This window comes from Chiloscyllium plagiosum, unplaced genomic scaffold (assembly GCF_037043375.1).
Source record: "Chiloscyllium plagiosum isolate Xiang-an unplaced genomic scaffold, Cpla_swu_hap1 HiC_scaffold_4, whole genome shotgun sequence".
Taxonomy (NCBI): Eukaryota; Metazoa; Chordata; class Chondrichthyes; order Orectolobiformes; family Hemiscylliidae; genus Chiloscyllium; species Chiloscyllium plagiosum.
Window position 1 is genome coordinate 91,407,781 of NW_028270142.1, and position 19,585 is coordinate 91,427,365.

The window sequence follows — 19,585 nt, forward strand, 5'->3', positions numbered from 1 at the left end:
TGATTCTGGCAAAACTGCAACAGCTGGTGGTGATGGGGGAAACAGCCATCACAACCAGAATTTTTGGAACTTGGAAGACCAAATCACAGTAGAGGATGGCACATTATTATGGGGAGCAAGAGTGATTGTCCTGAGTAAACGTCCCCCCCAGACAGATACTGAAATCCAAACTCCACCAAGGTCATCTAGGGGTTGCCAAAGATGTTGGCAAGAAGTTATGTCTGATGGCTAGGATTAGATGCAGACATAACTGCTTTGGTAAAGCACTGTCCAAAGTGCCGACAAGGACAGAAATTATTGCCAGCAGCTCCCCCACATTCATGAGAATGGCCGGTAAACCCTGGACTTGGTTCCACATCAACTATGCAGGTCCTTTTCATGGGGTCACTGATCTTAGCCATTGTGGATGCCCACTCAAAGTGGCTCAACCTGCATAGAGATATTTGTTTAACATGGGAATGACGATAAAACAACCTCACGCATGTTTTCCAATACACAGACTCTCAGAAGTGTTGGCCACAGATAAAGGGACATTGTCTACCAGCAGGGAACTTGAGTACTTCCTAATGTCAAAAGGTATTTGACATATAAGGACAGCTCTGCTATCTATTGTCCAATGGTCTGGCACAAAGAGCAGTCCAACTTTTGAAGGCAGGCTTAAAGAAACAGTCTACAGCTTCGACAGATACCAAACTAGCCCATTGATTACAGGACTACCCCCTCATGCAACTGCAGGGATATTTACAGCAAAGTTGCAAATGGAGGAGAAGACCTTACACCAGGTTCAATCTGATCTTCCCAGACCTGGAGTGGGTGGGTGGGGGGTGAACTGGCATCAGGAATACCAATGCCAGCCACAAGACTTAGTTAAATGAGAGAGATAATTTACTTCAGGGGATGAAGTCTGGTGCAGAAACCACGGAAATGTGCCTGCATGGGTAAGGGGCACAGTGGACGTGATGTCGGGTTCAGTGACACATGAAGTTCAGGTAGCTGTGACAGTCCTGAACAAGCATGTGGACCATATAAAAGCTGCAAACTCGCAAACAGTGTGGGAGCAAAATGTGACTGGCTCCTTGACAGTCTTTTCCACTGTTCTGGAACCGGTGGATTCTCCCTCTCCATTAAGCATGAAGATACCTTGGAGTCTGAGATGGACAAAGTGTATGTTGCTGCCTCAATACCTTTGCAGTCTGAAGAGGAGAATGAATTTCTTCCAAGATGCTCTGGGCTCAAGAGAGGAGCTACTGTGTGTTACACGCTGCACGTATCTGAGGCATAGTTGGAGGACCCTTACCCAGTGCTAAAACAACCCAGGAGGAGCTACAAAACAGAATTGGCCTATGTCCTTGGATTCACAGATGGAGGGATATAGTGATTGTAATGAAATCAGCCACAGAATATGAACTTAAAGTATATGAACTCCCTGATTAGGACTGTTAATCAGGGAGCCCTGGCTGACAGATAAGAACAGGAATGTCAGATATCCTGTTCACTCTGACAGCTGGCTCTGAGGGAGCTGGATCAGTGTCAAGAACTAGGTGGATAAATCCTCAGGACCTGATCAGGTGTACCCGAGAACTCTGTGGGAAGCTAGAGAAGTGATTGCTGGGCCTCTTGCTGAGATATTTGTATCATCGATAGTCACAGGTGAGGTGCCGGAAGACTGGAGGTTGGCAAACGTGGTGCCACTGTTTAAGAAGGGTGGTAAGGACAAGCCAGGGAACTATAGACCAGTGAGCCTGACATCGGTGGTGGGCAAGTTGTTGGAGGGAATCATGGGGGACAGGATGTACATGTGTTTGGAAAGGCAAGGATTGATTCGGGATAGTCAACATGGCTTTTTGCGAGGGAAATCATGTCTCACAAACTTGATTGAGTTTTTTGATGAAGTAACAAAGAAGATTGATGAGGGCAGAGTAGTAGATGTGATCTATATGGACTTCAGTAAGGCATTCGACAAGGTTCCCCATGGGAGACTGGTTAGCAAGATTAGATCTCATGGAATACAGGGAGAACCATCCATTTGGATACAGAACTGGCTCAAAGGAAGAAAAAAATCTAGAGGGTGGTGTGGAGGGTTGTTTTTCAGACTGGAGGCCTGTGACCAGTGGAGTGCCACAAGGATCGGTGCTGGGCCCTCTACTTTTTGTCATTTACATAAATGATTTGGATGCGAGCATAAGAGGTACAGTTAGTAAGTTTGAAGATGACACCAAAATTGGAGGTGTAGTGGACAGCAAAGAGGGTTACCTCAGATTACAACAGGATCTGGACCAGATGGGCCAATAGGCTGAGAAGTGGCAGATGGAGTTTAATTCAGATAAATGCGATGTGCTGCATTTTGGGAAAGCAAATCTTAGCAGGACTTATACACTTAATGGTAAGGTCCTAGGGAGTGTTGCTGAACAAAGAGACCTTGGAGTGCAGGTTCATAGCTCCTTGAAAGTGGAGTCGCAGGTAGATAGGATAGTGAAGAAAGCGTTTGGTATGCTTTCCTTTATTGGTCAGAGTATTGAGTACAGGAGTTGGGAGGTCATGTTGCGGCTGCACAGGACATTGGTTAGGCCACTGTTGGAATATTGCGTGCAATTCTGGTCTCCTTCCTATCGGAAAGATGTTGTGAAACTTAAAAGGGTTCAGAAAAGATTTACAAGGATGTTGCCAGGGTTGAAGGATCTGAGCTACAGGGAGAGGCTAAACAGACTGGGGTTGTTTTCCCTGGAGCATCGGAGGCTGAGGGGTGACCTTCTAGAGGTTTACAAAATTATGAGGGGCATGGATAGGATAAATAGGCAAAGTCTTTTCCCTACGGTCGGGTAGTCCAGAACTAGAGGGCATAGGCTTAGGGTGAGAGGAGAAAGATATAAAAGAGACCTAAGGGGCAACTTTTTCACGCAGAGGGTGGTACATTTATGGAATGAACTGCCAGAGGATGTGGTGGAGGCTGGTACAATTGCAACTTTTAAGAGGCATTTAGATGGGTATATGAATAGGAAGGGTTTGGAGGGATATGGGCCTGGTGCTGGCAGGTGGGACTAGATTGGGTTGGGATATCTGGTCGCCATGGAGGGGTTGGACCGAAGTGTCTGTTTCCATGCTGTACATCTCTATGACTCAATGTAAATAAAGGGTGACTTAGTGACAGGAAATCAACCTCTGTGAAAATATTTCAGACTGGATTAAGAAATATCAAGTAAATATTACTGATCAAGATAAACATCATGTTTAACCAAAGATTTTGTCCAATTTATGACTTTGTATCATTTACAGCAAGTTATAAAGATAATAAACAAACTCAAATTCAATTCACTGACTCCCACACCCTACTGCAAAGTTCAAGATTCATTTGTTACCTGATAGACGACATGACAGCCTTGTATTTGGTAAGTCATGAATGAACAAACCCACTCTGGATACAGTCATCTCCTGTTGGAGTTTGTCATACTGACTGCAAATCTTCTTGACAGCAAGTATACTTTAAGGTTGAAGGAGTTGGTGCTGCATAAGTGGTCCCAAGAATGTTCAAGTTTCAACATTTGCAATACTTTTTCTCTGCTGATGTTTTGTACAGTGTGAATAAGTCACATGGTAATTTGTTAGGAATTTCAGAGTTCTTAAACTTTTAGTTGAAAGTTTTGTTTTGCGGCACAGTGGCTCAGTGGTTAGCACTGCTGCCTCACAGCACCAGGGTCCCAGGTTCAATTCTGGCCTCTGGTGACTGTGTGGAGTTTGCACATTCTCCCCATGTCTGCGTGGGTTTCCTCAGGGTGCTCCGGTTTCCTCCCACAGTCCAAAGATGTGCAGGCCAAGTGAATTGGCCATGCTAAATTGCCCATAGTGTTAGGTGCATTAGTCAGAGGGAAATGGGGCTGGGTGGATTAGTCTTCAGAGGGTCGGTGTGGACTTGTTGGGCCGAAGGGCCTGTTTCCACACTGTAGGGGATCTAATCCAATCAAATATAGTCCTCACTCAAAATTTTATAACACTGTAGTTGTATACAAGAATATTATTGTGATTTGTACCTTTGGTATGCTCCAATGATCAAAAATTGTTTTTCAAAGCAGCCTTTATAAAGGAGAAACTATTCTGTTTCACCTTTCCTCATTAAACAAGTTCTAATCAGTCCATTAAAGCCTCCAAATTTGTAATTATTAAGACCATACTGAATTGCAAATTCAAATAAAGGACATCAAGAGATTTATGCAACTTAAATTGCTGGTGTTGTGAGCAATTTATTTTCCATAAAACATGAGCTGTCTCCTTCCCAGTGCACTCCATTTATATATATATCTGTTTCTGCTTTTTGGAAGCATACTTTTCTAAGAAAATAAAGCCAAAATAAATCTCTGATGCTTTAAGATGGAATCATTGTCAGGGGTTAGTTTTGTGTGCTATGTTGAGCTGTAACATCATGTTTCATAGTTGCAGAGCCAGGATGTTCCAGAAATAAACTACTGTCAAAACGATCCATGTGTCTTTCTTAAAATAATCAACATTTGAACTGGATTTCAGAATAATACAAGACGATGAAACAAAAAGTTGTTAAAGTTCTAATACCTTTATATCCCAGGATGGCTACAGTAATTGTCAGCATGGCACACAGGACATAGAGCAGCAGAATAGCAAATTTCAATGCCCAGTTATTTCTACATCGATTACACTGAGGCCCTTCCTGGATTCCTGCAACAAAAATACAAAGATTAATATTTTTTGGCAGATATGATACTAATCTCTAACATTTATGGCACTTTATATTAAACATGTGGTGGTATAGAACTTAAATATTTTTGTAAAGGGAGACAGTCTCTGAACATTTCCATCATTCATTCATCAGGACAACCGAATGAATGCCAAACTACTTCTACTAAAACATATTCCAAGACTCTGCTTTCACTGTTCAAGGAACAGCGTTTTAAAGACTTAAGTATCCTCTGCAAATAAAAATCCTCTTTGTCTTAAATGGACAACACCTTTCCACTTCCATCCTGTCAAGATCTCTGTTTTTAAAAGTTTCAAACACATTGCTTCTTACTATAAACTTCAATGGATGCAAACTTAGCCTGTCCAACAGTTCTTCATAAGATAACCCGCCCATTCCAAGTATTAACCTAGTAAACTTCCTCTAAACTGCTTTCAACACATTTACATTATTCCCTAAATAAGGAGACCACTCCTGCATAAGTATTTTAGATGGAGTCTCATTAGTGCTCTGCATAACTAAAACATAACCTTTCTACTTTTATATTCAACTCCCTAAGCAATAAACAAAGGCATTCTGTTAGCTTTCCTAATTATGTTCTGTACCTACATATTAATATTTTGCGATTCATGCACTACAAGACCCCTTGCACCTCAGAGCTCTGCAATCTCTCACTATTCAGATCAAATGCTTATTTTGTAAAAATTGAAAGAACTGAGGATGCTGTAAATCAGAAACAAAAATAGAGATTGCTGAAAAAGCTCAGCAGGTCTGGCAGCATTTGAGGGAAGAAATCAGAGTTAACCTTTCAGGTCAAGTGATCCTTTCTCAGAACAGTTCTGAGGAAAGGTCACTCGACCAGATACGTTAACTCTGATTTTTCTCCACAGATTGTTGTCAGACCTGCTTTTTTCATGATGCTTCTTGCCAAAATCAACAACTTAATTTATTCCTACATTATACTCCAATTGTCTTTTCCCAATTAATTCACTTATCTATATCACTTTGTTGCCTTCTTATGTCCTATTCACAACTTACTTTCCTGCCTTTTCTTTGTGTTATCAGCAAATTTAGCAACTACATCTTTCAGCCCTTTATCTAAGTCATTGAATTATAGAAGTTTGAACTCCCAGCACTGATCCCTAAGCCATACTGCTAATTATATCTTAGCAACCAGAAAATGAACAACTTGTGAATATTCCTTCTTTCTTTCCTGTTAGACAGCCAATCATCTGTCCATGCTAATATGATATCTCCCTAACCATGAGCTCTCTCTCCCTTCCATCTCCTGACTTACAGCTATTTTTCGGATGTTACTTATAGACTCTACAATGAAGACGACAGCAAAATTCCTGTTCAGTTCATCCACAATTCCTTTATTTTCCATTATTAATTTCCCAGATTCACTTTCTATATGGCCAATGTTAGTTTTGTCAACTCTATTTTTTAGCTATTTATAGAAATTCTTACCATCGTTTTTATATTTCTAGCTAGCTTTCTCTTGAGTTCTGATTTTTTTTCCTCCTTCTTAATCTTTTGATAATTCTTTGCTGTTTAATCTTCTGAACCATTATTCAGTGTTGCACAATTAGATGCTTTTTCTTTAAGTCATGGGTCCTCCCCTTGAAATGATTCTATCTCATTGGAATATCTCTATTTAGTTTATTCTTAAATATCTTATTAAACGTCTGCCATTGCATCACTATGGTCCTATCCCTTAACCTAATTTTCTAGTTTATTTTAGCTGGCTCTGCTTTTGTGCCCTCATAATTGCACCTATAGAAGTTGAAAATAGTAGTCATGGCTCCACGCTTCTCTTTTTCAAACTGTAAACAAAATTCAATCATATTATATATAAACCAAAAGAAATGTTGATGCTGGAAATCAGAAATGAAAACAGAAAATGCTGGAAAAGCTCAGCAGGTCTGGCAGCTTCTGTGGAGAGGAATCAGAGTTAATGTTTCAGGTCCAGTGATCCTTCTTCAGAACTGCTGAGCTTTTCCAGCAATTTCACATTTAGTTTCAAGCATATTATGGTCACTACTACCGTGGAACTCTTTCACCATAATTTACTTAATTAATTCTATCTTGTTTTACAAAACTAAGCTTAGCATAGACTGCATTCTTGTTGTCTCCAAACTGTACTACTATACGAAACAACCTTGAAACATTCAACGGATTTGTCATCAAGGTTATCTATGCTCATCTGCTTTTTCCAGTCATAATGGAGATTAAAATCATCTATAATTACAGCAGTAACTTTCTGCCAAGCTACCTTTTCTTTTTTCTTCAAAGTCTATCTTACATATGGCTATTGTCCAAGAAACTGTACACCACTGTCACAAGTGACTTTGTGCTTTTAAAATTCCTTATCTCTATCCAAACCACATTTATGCCTCGCTTTCTTCAAGTTATTGTATATCATGCTATTATTAATAGAGCCACTCCTTTATATTTTTCTGGCTTCCCATCCTTCCTAAATGTCATATCCCCTTCAATATTCGGATCTCAATCTTCTGATACCCTGCAGCTATTTCTCTGTAATGGCAATCAAAACATATTTACTTATTTCTGCTTTTAGTCTATCTGCTTTATTTTGAATGCCATGTTAATTCAGATACAAACCTTTAGTTTTATTATTTTTTAATCTCTAGCTTTATCAGCTGATTTACACTTAAATTTGTGTTCTGTAACCCTTCCTGTCACAGTCTGTTTAGCATTTCCCCTACCAATATTTTCTTTGTTGCCTGGTTTCTATCCTTAGAATTACCAAAGCCTCCCAAATTTGATTTGCTATCCACACTTCGTTTAGTTTAACACCACTTCTACTTATCTCGTTGTGCAGCTGGCTGGAATACCAGTCCCTTCATAGTTCAGGTGTAAATTGTCCCAATTGTACAGTCAGCACTTTCCAATATACTTGTGTCAGTGCCTCATGAATCAATACCCACATCCACAATACTAGTCTTTCAGCCACGCATTAGTTTCCCAAATCTATTTTGGTAAATGCAAATTATGCATATGCCTCAGCTAATAATGCAGAAATTATTACCTTTGAAGTTCTGCTTCTTAATTTGGTATTTAACTCCTCATGCTGATTACCAAGAACCTTGTTCCTTGCTTTCCTTCCCACTGTAACCTCGTTTCCAGCCTTGGCAGACACAGTATTATTCTCCTTCACTATACTAGTCTCTACTACCACTAAATTCCTTTTCATCCTCTTCATTTGGAAGTTGTTCTGTACCATAGAGTCATGACCACTTAGTTCATTGACTCTACAGCCCTTACTCTCATTCAAACAAATTGAGAAATCTCAAACTTGTTGGGTAATTGCACACATGGAGGCTCCTGATTCCTTCACTATTCTTTCATTGGAAGTTGCTGGTGAGGTCAGCATTTGTTACCCATCCCTAACTGTTATGGTGAGTTTATGAACGGTGTGGTTTATGAGGCCATTTTAGAGTCAACCATATAATTGTGGTTCTGGAATCACATGTAGGACAAGCCAGATGAGGATAGCAGTCTTTCCTTTCCTAAAAGACATTAGTGAACCAGATAGGTTTTTTTAAAGACAATTGGCAATGACCAACTTTTCTTTCCCCTTTTAATTCCGGGTTTATTAATGGGATTCAAATGTCACCATCTGCATGATAGGTTTGGAACACCGATTCCCAGAACCTGGATTTCTGGAGTACAGAGGTACCTCGATTGTGGGCGGCACGGTGGCACAGTGGTTAGCACTGCTGCCTCACAGCGCCAGAGACCCGGGTTCAATTCCCGCCTCAGGCGACTGACTGTGTGGAGTTTGCACATTCTCCCCGTGTCTGCGTGGGTTTTCTCCGGGTGCTCCGGTTTCCTCCCACAGTCCAAAGATGTGCAGGTCAGGTGAATTGGCCATGCTAAATTGTCCGTAGTGTTAGGTAAGGGGTAAATGTAGGGGTATGGGTGGTTTGCGCTTTGGCGGGTCGGTGTGGACTTGTTGGGCCGAAGGGCCTGTTTCCACACTGTAAAGTAATCTAAATCTAAAGATTATCCGAATATCGATTATCCGAATTTCAGATTATCCGAAGAAGAGTTCAAGGTCCCGCAAAAACATTACATCAAAGAGAATTCGGATTACCTGTAACCTGAAGAACATGTGGAAACGCTGGCCAAAACAAAGAAACACAAGCATCAGCGACTGGATATTTTTTAGGAAGGGCTGTTACACATCCCTTTGCAAAAGTAAGTGTTTTACATTACTGTGCAGGTATTCCTGTCACTTTACTGGGCCATTCATTTAAAAAAGGCCGAGAACGTAAACGCATGCGCGAGGCGATGCTTCTGTCTTTCTATCGCGAGACTGAATTCCTGGAAACGGACAAATGCTGTTGCAATCATAGAAGCTGTTCGGGAGTTTGTTTAATGATGTCTTCACCACTCCTTGCCAAATGGTAACTACTACTGCATTTTTAAAAAGTTTTCTCATGTTATCATTGCTTTAATTTGTTCACCATGTGAAATCTGTGTCCTCTTGCGCTCAATACATTAAAATTATAAATAAATTCTCCAGTAGAGCACAGCATTATCAGTATGGCTTCCCTTGTTTAAGGTAAAATCAATTATCCGAATAATCAATTATCCAAAAGAAATAGTGCCCACCCATCTCATTCAGATAATCGAGGTTCCTCTGTACTAAGCAATTCTACTATGCCATCCCGATTCCTCTTGCCCTCCGGGTCACTTTCCCTGCCTCTGTTGCAGCCAGTCTCCTGTCCCTGGCCACTGATCAAATCAGATGATATATCCCAAACAGTGTGACTGCTTCCTGGTTCCAAATATTCAGGTAACATTTCCTCTCCCTGATGTATTGCAGTGCCTGCAGCTCAGCCTCCAGCTCAAAACACTGGAGCCGAAGCTGCAGAATAATGATGTATTCGGTATGATACAGATGTCTGTTATGCACAATGTTTAGTTTTCTAATTTTTGATTTGTAATGAGCCATAAACTCAGTAGATGCTTTAACTGGTTTGGAGGTAGCTCCAGAAACATGTTGCATTGGCTGCAAACCTTAGAAGATAACCTATTGCCCCACCGTGTGTACACAGCCTAACCTAGGTCACCATGTCGATTAGTCAGACTGGACTGGATGTCAAACTGTAGTGAAATACAAGTACAGATTTTAATTCCCACTTCCCCCTACTCCTCTCAGGAGCTTCTCAGACTGGTGAAAGGTGGAAGGTGGTGCTCCACAAATAACTGTGTCATTCACATTTACATCAAAATGTGCTCCTGCTTGCTGCCATTTGTCACTTTGCAATAATAAGTGCAACCAACTTGAATAACATTCCCTCTAAGCTGTACGGCCACACCAAAAGGTCCTGTGCGACCGGTATGCAAATTAGCTTTTGCTGTTATGAGCCTCCCAAAATATGTTCAGAAGATAGACTAGACACTAACTTTTTCTTATTTTATGTTATTTTTCCTTCCCAACAACATACCTTTTGTGCATAGTCACATGATGTACTCTGTGAGATTTCTTTCTATCAGGTGTTTGTAACAAATAGTTCACCTCAGTCAATTTTGTTTCAGTTTGATAAGGCCCACTAACCCTTGCCTGGAAGTAACAATAGCACTTTATCCCGACAAGCAAAATTATGAACTTTTGATTTCTTGTTTGCTTGTTTCATCACATGCTATGCTACTGTCAAAATCTGTCTAGCCAACTCACCCATTATATTTAATCTTTCCCTAAAATTTGACACATAGCCCAAATGTGTCGTCTCTGAACACTGAATCAAACAAATCTCTCTTATTTCAGTGGTGCCCTCATTCTCATGCCCAAAAGCTAATTCAAATGGAGTGAATTTAGTTGATTCATTACATGCATCTCCAACTACAGAAATTACAAATGGAATTCCTTTATCCCAATCCTCTGGATAGTCTTGACTTTATAGTTCTCAACATGATCTTTAAGGTTTGATGCCACTGTTCTAATGCTCTCCATTATTCTGAATGGTATGCAGCTGATTTTAATGGTTTTATTCCTCAGCTATCCATAACTTGCTTGAATAAATTTGATGTAAGATTTGACCCTTGATCTGACTGTATTTAGAGTCATAGAGATGTACAGCATGGAAACAGACCTTCGGTCCAACCTGTCCATGCTGACCAGATATCCCAACCCAATCTAGTCCCACCTGCCAGCACCCGGCCCATATCCCTCCAAACCCTTCCTATTCATATACCCATCCAGATGCCTTTTAAAAGTTGCAATTGTACCAGCCTCCTCTTCCTCTGGCAGCTCATTCCATACACGTACCACCCTCTGCGTGAAAAGGTTGCCCCTTAGGTCTCTTATATCTTTCCTCTCTCACCCTAAACTTATGCCCTCTAGTTCTGGACTCCCCGACCCCAGGGAAAAGACTTTGTCTATTTTTCCTATCCATGCTCTTCATAATTTTGTAAACCTCTAGAAGGTCACCCCTCAGCCTCCGATGCTCCGGGGAAAACAGCCCCAGCCTGGTCAGCCTTTCCCTATAGCTCAAATCCTCCAACCCTGGCAACATCTTTATAAATCTTTTTTGAACCCTTTCAGGTTTCACAATATCTTTCCAATAGGAAGGAGACCAGAATTGCACGCAATATTCCAACAGTGGCCTAACCAGTGTCCTGCATGGCCGCAACATGACCTCCCAACTCCTGTACTCAATACTCTGACCAATAAAGGAAAGCATACCAAACGCCGCCTTCACTATCCTAACTACCCTCAACTCCACTTTTAAGGAGCTATGAATCTGCACTCTAAGGTCTCTTTGTTCAGCAACACTCCCTAGGATTTCTGTAAGTGGTCTGTATCCAGTGAAAAGTTTGAGTAATTCTTCAAAAGTTCTTTTAGCCAAGACACTGCATAATGGAATAGCTTCTGGAAATCTAGTAGACAGATCCATTATGGTTGACAAATACTAATTTTCATTTTTTCACAATCAATTACGATCGTTGTAAAACACTCTTAGAAATGTGGGAATGGGTATTAAGGTGCTGGTTTTATCACTGCGTGAGGTTTTCCAATTACCTGACGCATATGACATGTCCGACAAAATTCAACCACATCCTCATACAGTCCAGGCCAATAAAAGTGTTTTTGTATTTTGGCTCGAGTTTTCCTTACTCTAAATTGACCTGCTACTTGTAATTCATGTGTTACTGCAACATCTCCTTTCTATAGCCCACTGATGGTACAGCGTTATGAATACCTGCCCATTTCTCATCTGCCTGAATGTGTGATGGTCTCCATTTCCTCATTAGGATGTCATTTTTCAGATAGTAACATTCTGGTTTACACTCAGGTTCTTCTTCTGTGTATGCTTTTTGACATAACTACTTTAAGTTTTCATTTTTATGTTGCACTTCAGTTAATTTCTCTGAACTAAAAATATGCACTTTGTCCTTCACCAATTGTTTTTTTTCTCAACCATTTAATCAAACATAGTCTCTGATAATTGAACTTCTACTTCCTTATCTTTATTCCTTGATTTCTCCTCCTGCTTCAACCTGTAGCTTTGTGACCTTGTTACCACACAGTCAAGAAAAATAATGGAATATAGGTCATATAACACCTCAGTTGCATGATTTTGCATCAGCTTTTCAACCACAGTAGGCACTCCCACCTATGATCCAGTTATAACATTACCAATGATAAACTGTATTCCTGGAACTGAACATTTCTCTATTGCTCCTACCACCACTCCTCCACTTTTCACCAGGCTGTCCAACTGCACTTTATATAATGGAATGCTGCTTTTCTCACATGAATTCCACATTTAATGTGATCTGGTACTCAACCAACCCCTGATCAGTCTGTACTTTTTTTTTGCAGCTCTTTAGCTTCCACTGTGCTTTCCTTGACTACTTCAACAAAACTCCCTGGTTTATTCTGTTTTCCCACATCCATCTTCTCAGTGTTTTTTTCTAAACCACCAACACCGTGACTTCATGTGGTCTACTTTATTGCAGTGAAAACACCCGAGTTTCTTTACTTCTCTTCCCCCTCATAGGTTTCCATTTTACCCTGTGGTAAATTATCATCAATGAGATCTCCTTTTCCCTTACCATCTGAGGATTTCTCTTTTCCCCAATTTCTATCCATCACAGTTTGCAATTGATGTCGTAAGCCCAAACTTTGATTTATGAATCAAATCATAAACATCAGCTATTTCTGCTGCTCATCTTACAGTCTTAATGCTCTGCTCTTCCATACGAGTTCTCAATACTTCAGGAAGCGAGTTTTTGAATTCCTCCAAAATGATTGTCTCTCGAAGAGCATCAAATGTTTCATCTATTTTCAATGCCCTTGTCCACCGATCAAAATTACTTTGATCCTTTCAAACCCAATGTATGTTTGACAATGTTTTCTCCTCAAATGCCTAAACTGTTGTCTGTAGGCTTCTGGTACTAACTCATATGCACTTATTATTGCATTTTTCACTTCATTATACTCTCCAGATACCTCCTCTGATAGTGATGCAAATACCTCACTAGCACTACCTACCAACTTTGTTCAGATTAACAATACCTACATGGTCAACAGCCATTTAATATGGTTAGCCACTTTCTCAAACAATGTAAAAAAGGCTTCTACACTCTTTTCATTGAACTCAGGCATGTTTAAACATGCTTGGACATGTTTAAACAGATTCTCCACCAGGCCTTTGGTCATGATGGGATTGCTGTCCATCACTGTCCCTATCAATGCTTAGACTTCTCACCTCTCCCTCTGCCATTTTAAGTCAAGTTTCAGTTTTCAGTTCCAAACTCTGAAGTTCAAAAACTCTCTCTTTTTCCTTTTTTTTTCTGCTGGGGCCTTCCTATCATTTTCTTTTTCCTCTGTTTTTAATTGTAATTCAAACTGTTTGATTTCGCATTCATTTTCAAGCTGCTTCATTTTCAATTGAATTTTAGCCATTTCCAAAGATTCCGATGGCTGCGCGATTGTCACACTTATTTCCCCTTTCCTCACAGACATAAACAACACTAACTCCAGTTTGTTTGCTAATCCCAAAAGCTTTGCCTTGTTCACTTCGGTAAAACTCCCGAAGTGTTTTCTTCTACTCCCAAGGAACTCTTAGTAAATGAAACAGCCATTACTATGGAAAGCACACCCTGTTTAAATCAACTGAACTCAACACCTGAAATAAAAACCACTAACCCTCACCATTCACTATGTTTGAGTCCAACGATCTTAAACTCAACCAGGAATTAATGATTTTGATCCCAACAAGAACCCTCAATTAGTTATGGAGCAGAACAAACCCCTCCCAAAATACATTCAGAAGATAGTACAGACCCTAACGTTTTCTTATTCTAAAGGTAAAGATAAGATGTTGTGTTCTAGATGTAATTCAATTGGTCAAACTACTCGATTTTAAGCAAAACACACTTTATTCATACATTATGGTTAAAGTTAAAAAACACACAACACCAGGTTATAATCCACCAGGTTTATTTAAAAATACAACCTGTTCGATGATACCTGGTGTAGTGAGATTTCTAACTTTGGAGAAAGTGAGGACTGCAGATGCTGGAGTACCAGAGTTGAAGAAGGGCTTATGCCCAAAACATCGATTCTCCTGCTCCTCGGATGCTGCCTGGCCTGCTGTGTTTTTCTAGCACCACATTTTTCAACCCCAGATTTCTAACTTTGTCCACCCCAGTCCAACACCGGCACCTCCACATCATGACTAGAGTTAATATGCAACAGAATAAAGAAGACATTGGAATAACTTAACTTTATTGGAAAACTTAATAGAATAAAAAATTATTTGTTACCAAATAGTAACTATTCCAATATAGTAACATCCAATAAAAACACCCTTGGCAAAAGGCGAGTTCAGAAAAATAGATCATCTCACGGGCAATTCTCCAGTCCGGGAGGAAAAACATCAAGAGAAAACTCAGGGAGAGATGTACTGCAGCTTCCACCCAATTTCAAGATCCAGCAGCAACTGCTACTGAAAATCTAAAACTAAAATTCCTTTCTGTGGGAGCTTGACCCTACCCATTCAGGCTGCTTCTATTATTCCAATTTTTAAAAAAAGAGCCTCACAAGCTGTTTACTTTATGTGCTTTCAATAGACAGGTTGGTATCTCTGCTTTAAAACCTCTCTTCAAAGAAAACTCCCAGGACAAAATATACCTCTTAAAACCATAATATCGTAACACTATGCATTTATTGCCAAAAAAAATTAAAGGTTTCACACCCTTAATGAAATTCACCCGTATTGGCTGTGATCCATGCTTTTTATTAACCTGACAGCTAGCTTCATCGTTAAACAAGACAGATTTCCATCTTGTCCATTATTTTCTAATGAACTACATTTCCATTCCATATTCAATTGCAGCACTTTCAATTGAACACAGATGTTGCTCAGATGGATGCAATCAGGTAAGTGAGCGCAGAAAAGCATGATTTTAAAGATAAACCTCTCTTCTGACAGGCAGCAGAAAATATGTCATGATGAAGCCTGGTCTGTATTGCGTTCTGACTGGAACAGTCAAGGATAGTAATACAATGAATGGTAACATGAGGTTTTGATTTTTTCACTGCTTGCTGGTCATGGTTCAGTGGGAGAACATCTGGCTGTTAATCACAAGGTCAGGAGTAATTAGGTCCATCACAGAGACTTAAGCACATAACTTAGGTTGACACTTGAGTGTAATAATGAAGTAATACTTCACTGTTGGAGGTGCTTCTTTGATGAGACATTTAATCAAGTCCCCATCTGCCCTCTCAAGTCATAACACTGCAAATTTGATCTTTTCAAATATATATCCAATTGCCTTGTGAAACTTGCATTGAATCTGATGCCACCTTTTCAACAAATGCATTCAAGATCATAACAGCCATCTGTATGAAGGTAACGACCTTACTGGTGTAAACATCTTTTTTCGGATAATGTTCCATAAATAAACTTTAGTTTCATCTTAGCTACCTGAATTAATTGAAACTTGCAACACTTTGTGCCTGGAAAGAAACATCTTTGCTCTTTGAAATGAGTTGCTGTAAGAATTTTCTGTTTGGTTTGGCTTTAGATTAGACTTAAAGAGCCATAGGAGACTTCTGGTGGAACTTTAAAATATCTTTGGTTAGCTGGCCTGAACTGCATTTCTAAGTGTTTGTTTTAAGAACTTTAGGCCTGGGTGTCATTAGGCCAATTATTCCAAGTATGCTTTGATGTGATTTTTAGTTATGCTTCATGAGTTGGAACTTTTAACTTATAAAAATGAGAAGTAATAAGAAGTGACATGTGTTGGGAGTCACTATCTCTGTAAATTCAGAGTCGAGTCGTTTCATTGTTTCTGATTCTACAAGGATTTCAGCATTCCAAAACAAAATGATGCAATTAGTTGGAACAAAAACAAGTTGATTTTTGTAAAGAATGTACACCTGCCGTTATCAAGTTTGATTTGATCAAGTTTTATAATTAAGCCAAAAGCTAGACATATCCATGTATCCCATTTCGAAGGTTCCTCTCAGGAAATTGTATTTTATCCCAGACTTAATTTCACCAGCTTTAAACTGCTGGCTCAGTTACCTGATTATCATCAGGTTGCCGTTTATTGAGACTTTTGCTTTCTTCCAGGTTTTAATGCAGTCAAATTATCACTTTTTGTTTCTGAGTTTAGCATCTACTGAATGGCAGAGAACATAGTGCGGAGGTTGATAATGGCAGTTCAGCTCGAGTATTTCTAAAGGACCATTTGGAGGGAGTTTGGAGGATCAGGAGAAGGCATGGTGTGACAATGAATTCAAAAGGCCACACTCCACTTCAATGAAACCGTCAGGAAGAGAACCATTGCTGCTGCAAAGGAAATATGGCTGGAGCTGACCCAAGTGGTCAATAGCAGGAGTATTGTGCTGTGCTCCTGGATTCAAAATAGCTAGCACTTTAATGATCAAGTGAGGTCTGGAAAGATGTGTACTTGCATATTCAACTACATCTTGCTGTGTTTCTCACTCCACCCCATACTCTACCTTGGCAAACCTTCTCCATCATATTACCCCTTACTTGCACATGTACTCATCTTTCTCTTTCTATGCTCTTAGCCATATTCCCATCCATCACTGCCACTCACCCTCATCTCTGACAATTTGATGCCTGTCCCTGATTGTCACCCTCATCAAACAGACTGCAAACATCAGGTGCATGTGTACATGTGTTATACAGGTGTAGGGGTACTGTACCTTAAGAGAGTTGAAAAACTAGCAAGGTCTTAGAGAAACACAGAGAGTCCGGAACAAGGTAACGATGTAACATTTGGTCGAAACAGCAAGAGTAGCTGTGTTGCTATGTGACAAAAACAAATTCAAATTCAGCCAATCAGTTTAAATTATGTCCCAAGATACCAAAATCCAATCAAGTTTGAATTTAGTATTTTGATAATATTAAAAACCAATGAAATGATCCGATATTTTGTGGTATTTAAAAACTGACATTTTGAACAGTTAGGGAGAACTGCCAAATGACCAACAGATGTAGTTCTGCTATTTTCAGAACTCTCTGAGAAATACCTGTCTAGGGAAGAAGTTTGTACAGCAGAACATAGAAACTGAACTGGACAGAACATCTACAGAGGAAACTTGGCAAAGCTGACTAGTTTTGAAACTTAATTGGGATTTTTATTGGACTAGTATTGTAGATGAGGAGGTAAAAGATAGGTTTAAGAAAAGGAGTTGTAAATAATTGTTAGTTAATATTCTCTGTTGACTTAAAGAATAAAGTTCTTAAATTTCTATGATAAATAGTGACTTTGGGGATAGTTCCTTGCCATTTGAATTTTAACAGATTTCAGCATGGGGCGAATCTTTTCTGTTTGGCTGGTTTAAATTAGCAGAGGGGTTTACCCTGTGTCGTAACAGTTTGGGGGCTTGTTGCCAGGATTGGAACAGTTTGGGTCTCGCATTCGTGATTTGAACAGGTTTAGACAGATTTGAATAGATATGGGGTCTGAAAAAGTCCAGTAGATTTAAATACTTGCTGGGTAGTGTCCTAGATCTTAAAATAAAATGTAGGTGAGACAATTTGTTTACTTACAGTGATTTACAGTTGATTAAATTGAAAGTGAGAGAAATGGCTCTTAAAATTTTTAAAGAGGTTCTGAGATTTGCAGATCATTCTCAAATTTGCCAAGAAACTTAAAAGGAAAGAAAAAGGCCATACTTTGAGAATGAGCAAAAAAACTAGATTTGGGTTTAACCAAGGACAAAAGTAAAGCTGAAATTGTAAGGGAGTTACTCAAACACTTAGGTGTATCAGAGAAACAGACAAGTTTGATAGAGTTAGAAAAATATAAATTACAATTGAGGAAAATGAGAGTTAGACAATAAACAAAGAAAAAGGGAGAGATAAAGAGAGAGAATTTGAACTTGAGAAGTTGCGACTTAGTAAAGTTAACATGACCGACATTAAAAGAGAAGGTAGTGATATATACAGATATATCAAAACTCTGCCACATTTTGATGAGAAAGATGTTGAAGCCTTCTTTACTTCATTTGAAATACTGGCTAGGCAGATGGAGTGGTCCAAGGATTTATGGGTAGTGCCTGTTCAGATTAAACTGGTAGGCAGAGCTGGGGATCTGAAACCTGAATATAGGCTGAGGTAACGAGTTGTTGTCAGGAACAACTGCTTAACAGATGTTCTTAATAACTTAGGTGGCAGGAAAATGGCTTCTCGATGCAAATAACATGACAATATGGCTTCTAGGCTGCAAATTGACAATTCTGCTATCGCTGCCTAATTGACTAACCATAGTCTGCTTCAACAGAGATTAGCAGACAATGCTCCCTTTACAGCATAGAAATAACAAGACATTACTGGCCACCCTAACTGACCTTCAGATGCAGGTGCAAAGGCTCAGTTCGTGAGATAAGGGTGGCCTGAGTGTTGGAAAACAAAGTTGGTTCCCAAGAAATATCACTGGACCCAGTAGCTGTCAAATAAAGCAGTATCATGTATTGATTGGTAATTGTCTGAATGTACTATGTGATCATGGCCTGTACCCTTCTTTAAGAAAAGTATAAAATGTCTTTGTTTTAAGCCACATTTGCAGCTCCTCCGAGGAATACGGATGTACACAACTTCTGTGTTTCTGGACCTTCTGTACCCGGCCGAATGAAGAAAATAAAGAATGAAGTTTTAAAGAACCAGACTGATTGTGAGTGCTTATTGACTGATCACCGGACAGAGAGAACCACCTCCCCTCCACCGCCGCCCCCCCACCCCACCCCCAGCCCAGGTCCACATCTTCAGAGCTAGTGAGGTATTTGACGTGCTGTCAGATAAGGGGGCAAGAGATTATGAAAAGGTCAACAGGCTACTTGAATTATGAATTGGTACCAGAAACACAGAGACAGCGGTTCAGAAACATAAAGCAAGAACCAGGTCAGACTTATGTTGAGTTCGAAAGAATTAAACATAGTCATTTTGATAAATGGGTGCGTGTTTAAAGATACGTAGCATCTTTGAGGCTCTAAGAGAGATTATTCTGCTGGAGGAGTTTAAAAACTCACTTCCAGAGATGGTAAGAATTCATGTGCAAGAACAGAAAGATCAGGAAGTGGGTAGGGCAGCAGAATTAACAGATGACTACGTATTGGTGCATAAGACACGCTTCCGGCCAGAATTTCGTGCTGTGAGGGATCGAAGTTGGGAGAAGGGGAGATCCTACACTACAAAACCAAGAGTAGAAAGCATTGGTAAAGTTTACCACAGGTTAACAAAAGAGCCCAAGAGGGTGGAAAGGAGGTGAGGAGCCTCAGGCGTTTCCATTGTGGTTAAGTGGCACACAAAAAGTCACAGTGCTGGTTATTAAAGAAAGGCATTGTGGGAAAAGATGTGGTAA

At 39.8% G+C, this 19,585-nt stretch overlaps 1 protein-coding gene across 1 annotated transcript in view; it reads right to left on the reverse strand.

The window, feature by feature from the left end:
- Positions 1-19,585, reverse strand: part of colec12 (collectin sub-family member 12) — a 205,021-nt gene that overhangs the window by 75,019 nt on the left and 110,417 nt on the right. Inside the window, exon 3 of the mRNA XM_043688229.2 lies at positions 4,561-4,683. Within this exon, the coding sequence (XP_043544164.1) occupies positions 4,561-4,683 (123 nt within the window). The remainder of the gene's footprint in view (positions 1-4,560; positions 4,684-19,585) is intronic.